Source organism: Lepidothrix coronata, unplaced genomic scaffold (genome assembly GCF_001604755.1).
Source record: "Lepidothrix coronata isolate B3197 unplaced genomic scaffold, Lepidothrix_coronata-1.0 Scaffold101, whole genome shotgun sequence".
Lineage (NCBI taxonomy): Eukaryota > Metazoa > Chordata > Aves > Passeriformes > Pipridae > Lepidothrix > Lepidothrix coronata.
In genome coordinates this window covers 1,611,932-1,619,895 of record NW_016690281.1, presented here as the reverse complement: position 1 = coordinate 1,619,895, position 7,964 = coordinate 1,611,932, and the positions used below count along the sequence as shown (strand labels likewise).

Here is a 7,964-nt window from a genome sequence, read left to right as displayed (position 1 = left end):
GGAAGGGGAGTCGGGGGGGTTTGGGAGGACTTGGGGCCACGAGGGCGGGGAGGGGGCTGGGGGGGCTTGTGCGAAGGCTGAGGGGAGGCTGGGGGAGTCATGGTCAGGATGGAATCATGGAATCATGGTTTGGGCGGGAAGGGACCTTGAAGCCCATCCAGTCCCACCCCTGCCATGGGCAGGGACACCTTCCATTAGCCCAGGTTGCTCTAAGCCCCGTCCAACCTGGCCTTGGACACTTCCAGGGATGGGGCAGCCACAGCTTCTCTGGGCAACCTGTGCCAGGGCCTCCCCTCCCTCTCAGCCAAGAATTCCTTCCCAATATCCCATCTAACCCTGCCCTCTGGCAGTGGGAAGCCATTCCCCCTTGTTGTTACAGTTCTTCCAAAGCCGGTCCCTCTAAACCCACCTGAAGAACAGCACCGCTCACATTTGGAGTCTGTTTTCTTTCTTTTACCCCCATCTCCTTGTTTTTAGGATTCTCTCAGCACTGGATGGAATTCCAGTGTTTTTTGAGCTGCTGAGGATCAAACACTTCAGTCCCTGGTGTAACTTACCCAACAGAGATGAAGAATTTGGGTTCTTGAGGGGTCTTTTTCTTGCCTTGTTGGGGAAAGGACCTTGAAAGTGGGAACTGTCTCTGTGTTTTGTCTGTTGCCAAGTAGTTCCTTCCCTTTGGATTTCAGGAGCCATGGGACCATCAGGAGAGGAGGAAGTGCAGAACATAATCCTGATCAGTGATGATGAGGCCGAGGACTCTCTTGGGAATTCTGTCCTGTTTGTAGACCCCCAGGGTAAGAGCTGCTTTTGATGAAGTTCCCTAAAAGACTTTTTGAATAAACTGAATTAAGTTATTGTCTGATGTGCCTGAAATCTGTCTTTCTGCTGCTAGAAAATCAAAGTGCTTCAAAAGTTAATTAAACCAGGAAGAAATGCCATGATTTAGTAATTTGTAGGGATTTCTTTGATGGCACTTCTTAACGTAAAAGATGGTGCTGTGTAGTTTCAAAATATTACCAACTGAGCTAAAACTGGGCCTTTTCAATGTCAGTTGGCTCCTTTTTGACTCCACATTCTCTGTTCTGGTAGTTGATGGAAGTTTTTTGTACCATTCTTCGTTGCACCAAATGAAATCACAAGAAAATTTGGGCCTGGAAGCGTTTAAAAAGAAAACGTCAGTAATTTGCAAGGAAGTTTGTAGTTACCTGATTTACACTGATTTACACCTCCTGTGCTCTTCCCTACAGAGAAATCTGCCCTGGGAGAGGAGAAACCTGAGGTTGTGGATGAGGAATGTGAATTGATGGTGACTTTCTGTAAACAAGCCAATGTGATGCCTCACGCGAGATACGACTGCACCACACACCCCTTCGAGTATGGTCAGGGCTGGGGAGGGTGACTGGGGGGTTCACTGCCCACATTTAGTCCATTTGGTCACGAAACCTCATGAGCTTTGTAAGAGCTGGAAGCAGAAGTGGAGCTGGATAAGGATGTAACTTGTTCTCTGAACAACCTTCTGTTGTAGGAGAACAGAATGTGACACTTGCTCACCCCTGGGCAAGAACGCTGAGATTTGTGACCAGTGCTACTGCTACATCTGTGACAAACTGGCTTCTGAGGTGAGAGGACAACTGGGAGTAAATAGATTAATCATCAATAAAAAGAATCCTGGAATGGTTTGGTTTGGGAGGGACCTTAAAGCCCATCCAGTGCCACCCCCTCCATGGGCAGGGACACCTTCCACTAGCCCAGGCTGCTCCAAGTCTGTCCAACCTGGCCTTGGACACTTCCAGGGATGGGGCAGCCACAGCTTCTCTGGGCAACCTGTGCCAGGGCCTCCCCACCCTCACAGGGAAGAGCTGAAGGGCACAAAACCAATAAGTGATACATGAAACTTGATTGTTTTAACAGTTCCTCTCCTCAGGGTTGATCCCTGTCTGCTTCATAACTGCTAAAAGTGTGTTTCTGTCAGGGTTTCTTTTTAACAGTCCAGGCAGTTGTTGGAGTAAACATTTAATACGTAGAAGCAAACTTACCTCCTGTTTGCTTTGGGCAAACAGTGCATTTCATAAAATCAAATTACTGAATCAAACTATTTCTCAATGAAGTAGAGACATGTCAGACTTTTAGACTGTCCTAACTTGGAGTGGGGGAGTTGGGGGTTCTTTGTTGGGTGACCTGAATTCTTCAAGCTTGCAGAATCCTGGCTCTGGGCCTTCTAGGTCTCATTCAAATGTCCAGTTTACCTAATTTATTACCTTGTGTGTACTACTCCTTTCTATAATAAGGCCTTTGGTCCAGTGAGCAGAACAGAACATAATATTAACCAGTGCTCCTAAAATGTTCTTCTAGCAAAACAGGTAGAGCAAACAGGACAAGGTATACCAGCTGAAACATTTGTTAACTCTTTTTTTTTTGTGCCTTTTTGCCATGGGTTTGGGGGTTTCTTAGAATTTATTAGAATTCAGAAACCTGAGCTGTGAACAAACTTGGGGTGAACATGCAAAGACAAAGTTCTGTCCCAACTTCCAGTGGGGAGGGTGCCAGCCCTGAGGGCCTCTGTGAAGTGTTCAGGAGTGGCAGTAAATAATATGGGGGTGTTTTTTGTTCTTGTTTGCCATGACACTGAGTTATTGTCACATTGAGTACTTCCCTGTGCCTTTGCTCAGGTGTGGAAAGGGTGAAATGATTTGTAGCCCTTCGCTCAGAGAAACTGGGGTTTTTTGAGTTGCTCAACTGGAAGGGGGGAAAAATTACACTAAAAAAAACCCTTTCCCTGTCTTTCCTGTTTTCTACAACAGTGCCAGAACTGGACAACCCCCTCCCTGTGCCACTGCAACGCCCACAACAAGAGCAGGTTCTGGAAGGAGCAGCGGGACTTTGCCCTGGCCGGGGTCCTGGTCATGTTCAACCTGGAGCTCACGGACATCGACGCCGAGCTGCGCCACGGGGGTGGGTGCTCTGCTCCCACAGCACCCTGGCAGCCTGGGGAGCAGCTTGGCTGGACCACAGCTCTGCCTGGCAGGGCTCAGTGGATTTTTGGGGTGGCAAATTGCTGTTGCTGCTCTTTATCTGGGTCAGACTTGCACCAAACTCTGGTCCGCGGGTCCAGCTTCCTGTTTGCCTCCCTCTGGAAGAGTCATAGAGTGGTTTGGGTTGGAAGGGACCTTAAAGCCCATCTCATTCCCACCCCTTCCATGGGCAGGGACACCTTCCAGTAGCCCTGGTTGCTCCAAGCCCTGTCCAGCCTGGCCTTGGACACTTCCAGGGATGGGGCAGCCACAGCTTCTCTGGGCACCCTGTGCCAGGGCCTCCCCACCCTCACAGGGAAGTACCAGAAATGTCTCAAAATGCACCTGGAAACACAAACAGATCCTCCTGATCCTGTTCAGCACAAAAATAATACCTTTCCCATCCCCTCACAGCACAGACTGCTGTGCTCTTGTCTCTGGCCACCTCAAAATCCAGTGGGATACAGACAATAATTAACTTCAGGCTGCAAGGTGGAGCTTCTCTGGGCACCCTGAGCCAGGGCCTGAGCCAGAGCCCTTCTTCCCAATATCCAACCTAAATTTCCCTTCTTTCAGTTTGAAGAAGCACCAAACTTTCACCAATAAAACTGGGTGCAAGCAACTGGCTAAATAATCTTTACACAGTGAACTTAGGGTTGTCTTTCTTTTAGCTTGAAAAAAAAAAGAGATGCAAAACTCTCAGTGCAACTTTTTTTTTTTTCCTTTTTGTCTTGTCTCTTAGGAAGTCTTCTAATCAAATTTACGCAGGAACTTTATGTGGAATATAATAAGTATCTGACTGGAGAAAGGATGCCTCCCACACAACATGAATGCTTTTGCTTGCCAAAATTGCCCCCTGGGCAGTGCAATGCCTGCAGGTCCCGGAACATGGAGGTTGTGTACAAGTAAGTGCCAGCAGAGTCTGTTTGGGCAGGGCAGGTTTGAGTTCCTTTAGTCAAGTGACAGAATTGTGGCACCTGATGCAGCAGAAATGGAGTTGAGAGGGCCAGCAAGCTGCTAAATTACACTGGAATGGAGTTTAAACACCCCTCTTAAATACATCTTTAAATACATCTGTTGTGCCATACAGGATACCTGGTAATATCTCATTGTTATAACCTGGAAAGCATGGAAATAAGGCCTGTATTTTAGGATAGGTTTAGATGGGATATTGGGAAGGAATTCTTGGCTGAGAGGGTGGGGAGGCCCTGGCACAGGTTTTCCAGGGAAGCTGTGGCTGCCCCATCCCTGCAAGTGTCCAAGGCCAGGTTGGAGCAGCCTGGGCTAGTGGAAGGTGTCCCTGCCCTTGACAGGGGGTGGAATTGGATGGTGTTTAAGGTCCCTTTCAACCCAAACCATTCCAGGATTCTGTGATTTTTACTAATGTTTTTTTTAGAGTGGGTTTCACCTTTTAATGGATGTAGCAAGCTTTTAAAAAAAATACTGAAATTAATGGTTGTGCAAGCACCTTTTCATCATGTCATAAATCCTTTCAAGGCAAGGCAGCTTGTTCTCAAACTGTAGAATGGTCACAATTACCATTTGTTTGTGAAGTTCATGGTTGCAGACCCTTTCTCTTATAGACTCCTTAACTTTCTCAGGTATTCTGACGTTTTTGCCCTGGTAACAAGATTTTTAAATCAGGCAGAGCAAGAAAGTCCTAAAGCTGCTGCTGTGATGCTGCTGGGAGCAGCTAAAGAGATTGCAGTGCACAAAGACCCTGCCCTGTAAGTACCCAGGGCCACATCCAGGTGGGACCTTTGCTTCTCCAAGGGAGGGGAGTTGGGGAGGGAATTCCAGGGTTCCATTGATGAAGGGTAAGGAAGTGTCAGAATCCCAGCCCAGGCTGCAGCACAAGAGGAAGAGGAGCCCACCCAAGGGGGAAGTGGGATTGGTTACAGCAGAGATTTGGGGGAAAAGAGGTTAAAGCTTGGATGTGAAGGGAAGAAGTTAAGTGGGATTAAGTCATGAGGAAAGGAGATGATCTCCAGCAAGGGGAAGGAATTTGAGAAGGGAACTGGGAGGAGGGAGGGTGACAGGGAACAGATGGAGGCAGGTGGGGTTAATAATTCCCCTGGAGAAAGTACAGGGACATGGAATCTTTCCTGAGAAGCTGCATTGAGTGAAGAAACAGCTGACCTGGAAGGAAGGGAGCATGGGATGTTCCTTGGGTGATAGGTTTTAGATGCTTCCCAGGCTGAGCTGTCAGCTGGGGGGCTGCACAATAAATATATTAAACCAGAGTTTAAACCCTTCAGTCTTTGCTGCCCGAGCAGTTTTATTGTCTTTGTCACTGAGCACGAGCAGTGCAGAGCTTTGCTTTGCAAAACCTCAATATTTTGGGGCTTAAACTCAAGGGTTTTCATAAAGGGGAAGTAAATGGGGTCTGGGTTGGTTTGACAGGCCAGAAACAGCAGCTCCTCTGCAGTTCCCTCTGAGGAGCTGTCCAGGTTTGCCAGGAGCAGGCTGGATGCATCCTTTGGGAAGGTCTTTCTTCATACACTTCCTGGGATTAGGCACTGCTGTAAAGCACTGTAAATTCTGCAACATGGTTTGCACTTTGAGCATTTGTTTTACTTGTTTTTTGTTAACATGACAATTTCCAGTGCTTTTTAAGGAAAAGGGTGGTGCACAGAGAAGGGGAAAAGGCAGGAAAACCAGGCAAACATTAACTAGTGGTTTTTTCCCTCCCCTCTTAGAAGCTGGCAGAACCTTGGCCATACTGATTCACTAAAGATTGCTGTCCCATGTCTGTTCCAAAGGTGAGATTTGTTTTCTTCCTGGCTACAAAATTCTCTGTTTGCTTTTAAAAATGCAAATTTCCAATGACAGTTGCAGAGGCAGGTGGGGTGTTCTGGAAGGGCAGAGCAGGAGGTGTCAGGTGGTGGTTGTTAAACCAAAGAGCAAATAGTGTCTGTTAGAGATCAAAACAGCAGCCTTGGAATATTCCACTGGGATGGAGTAGCCAGGGATGTAACATAGTAAAGCTCCCCCAGAGGCTGAGGAATGAGGGCATCCAGCTCCCTTGGCTTAATTCAGTTCTCATTTTAGCTTCAGCTTTCCCCTCTCACCCCAAATTCACTTGCCACAGAAGGTTATTGAGTTAATTCTTGCCTTCTTTCAGGAACACTCAAACCCAATTCCATATTCTCATTTTGTCTGAAATTAATGACAGGTATAACCCAAATCCTTGAGCAGTTTGTATTTGAAATTACTATTCTTGAAGTCTGTAATTTCTTAGGATTTTTTTACCTCCCTCCCAAAAGCTTAAAGGAGTAAACTCTTCTTTTGTTATCTCCAGTATCAGTTAATCCAGAAATGGTTCCAGGGGCAGGGAGGGTGCAGGAGCTCAGGTGGATTATCGAGTCCAGCACAGTTTGCAGTGTTTCTTGTGCATTTTCCCAGGAGATCTTTGTTTTAAAGCTTAAAACCACAAAACCTTGGTTTCACTGGTATTAAAAATAACAGCAAAAGATTATTATCATTATTCACCACAAATCTTAAAGCAGAGATTTAAATATAGATGCAAACTGTCTCATATTTAACTAAAAAAAACCCCCGAAGTTCTGCAGTTTCCCATATGATTAAAAAAAAAGACACATCTTAGTAGCAATTAATCTAATTTTAAGATATTACTTTTTTTCTTTTCAAATCATAGGATCACAACCCAACTTCAGAGGATGCTGGTGTTGTGTGACTTTCCAAAAACTCTGTATGAAAAGTTCATTAGTTTCTTTCAGTCCATCTCCCTTCCCTCTCACTGCTTTGGCTTCTCAAACAGGTAAGTTCTTTGCCTTTTTTGTCCACAGGATGTGTTTTATACAGCTGCCTGATTTGAAAACAGATCTAGGGGTTGGTTCTTTCCATGATAGTAAAAGTGGGAGCACTTTAGAGGAATATTTTGGTGTTAACTGCTTTTTATTTGTCCCATCCTTACAGGGAAAGTTGTTTGATGCTCTAAGTTGTTCTCCATACAGCTTTTAATTTTCCCCAGAATTGAGCTGTAAACCCCCAAAATGGTTTATTAGGAAATCTGCATGATACTTAAAGGGAGTTAAGATCAAAAAAATTGGGATTTAATCTCAAAACACAGTTGAAATGCCTTTGTTTCTGCCCTCCCAGCCTGAACGTGGTGCCCTGGGATCACGTGTTGCTGACCACGGTCCTGAAAGGCCAGAACATCACCGGGCAGAGGACCCGGAAAGGCAGGAAAATATTCCTCTGGGAAACACTCCCTGTCATCGAGGCTCGAGTGGAGAAACTGGTAGACAAAAAGAAGTAAGACTGGTGGGGGTTTTTCATTTTGGAGACTCAGCTCTTAACGTTTTGACTGCAGTGGAGTGTTTTCCAAAGCTCTGCAGTTCAGCAGAATGGGGAGACAGGAAACAAAGACCCCTTTGAAGCTCTTCATGCCCCTTATTCCTTATCAACAAGGCCAGGAGCTTTCTGAAGTTTTTCAAAGCCCTCTGAATGCTCAGAACCAGAAAAACAATGTTGAAGGGGATGATTTCTGTGTTTCCATAAACCCTGTGGGTTTTTAAATGTTGATTTTTAAAGCAATTTCTGTTCCTCAAAGGCTGACTGGTGGAAAACAGCCAGAAAAAAATGTGTTCTGGGTCTTCAGAGGTCTGTGTTCAAATGAATGCAGTGTTCAAAAGAATACAGTCCGTTAAAGAATTAAATTGAAAGGCAACCTCTTGGTTGATTTTGCCAGAGTAGAAATAATCAGTGAATAACTTCTTGGAATTTATTTCCAGCTGTCTCTTGCTTCCATTTCTATTTCCACCCTCTTGTGTGGGAAGATCTATTGTTTTGCTTCATTAATTACAGTAAATATTTGATTGACCTGTCTGTAGCTTTGCACTTCCTTCCTTTTCCTACTCACCCTCTTTTTTCTCTCCCCAGCTATAGAGAAGTTGTTCGTTACCTGAGAGCTGTGAAATGCAATGACAC

The 7,964-nt window shown here is 45.6% G+C and overlaps 1 protein-coding gene across 1 annotated transcript in view; it reads left to right on the top strand.

The window, feature by feature from the left end:
* Nucleotides 1-686: 686 nt before the first annotated feature.
* Nucleotides 687-7,964, top strand: part of LOC108501302 — a 10,976-nt gene continuing 3,698 nt past the window's right edge. Inside the window, exons 1-10 of the mRNA XM_017823041.1 lie at nucleotides 687-794; nucleotides 1,248-1,374; nucleotides 1,526-1,619; nucleotides 2,802-2,952; nucleotides 3,754-3,916; nucleotides 4,613-4,738; nucleotides 5,711-5,773; nucleotides 6,670-6,792; nucleotides 7,134-7,289; nucleotides 7,917-7,964. The exon at nucleotides 7,917-7,964 is cut by the window's right edge and continues 5 nt beyond it. Of these exons, the coding sequence (XP_017678530.1) occupies nucleotides 692-794; nucleotides 1,248-1,374; nucleotides 1,526-1,619; nucleotides 2,802-2,952; nucleotides 3,754-3,916; nucleotides 4,613-4,738; nucleotides 5,711-5,773; nucleotides 6,670-6,792; nucleotides 7,134-7,289; nucleotides 7,917-7,964 (1,154 nt within the window). The 5' untranslated portion in view covers nucleotides 687-691. The remainder of the gene's footprint in view (nucleotides 795-1,247; nucleotides 1,375-1,525; nucleotides 1,620-2,801; nucleotides 2,953-3,753; nucleotides 3,917-4,612; nucleotides 4,739-5,710; nucleotides 5,774-6,669; nucleotides 6,793-7,133; nucleotides 7,290-7,916) is intronic.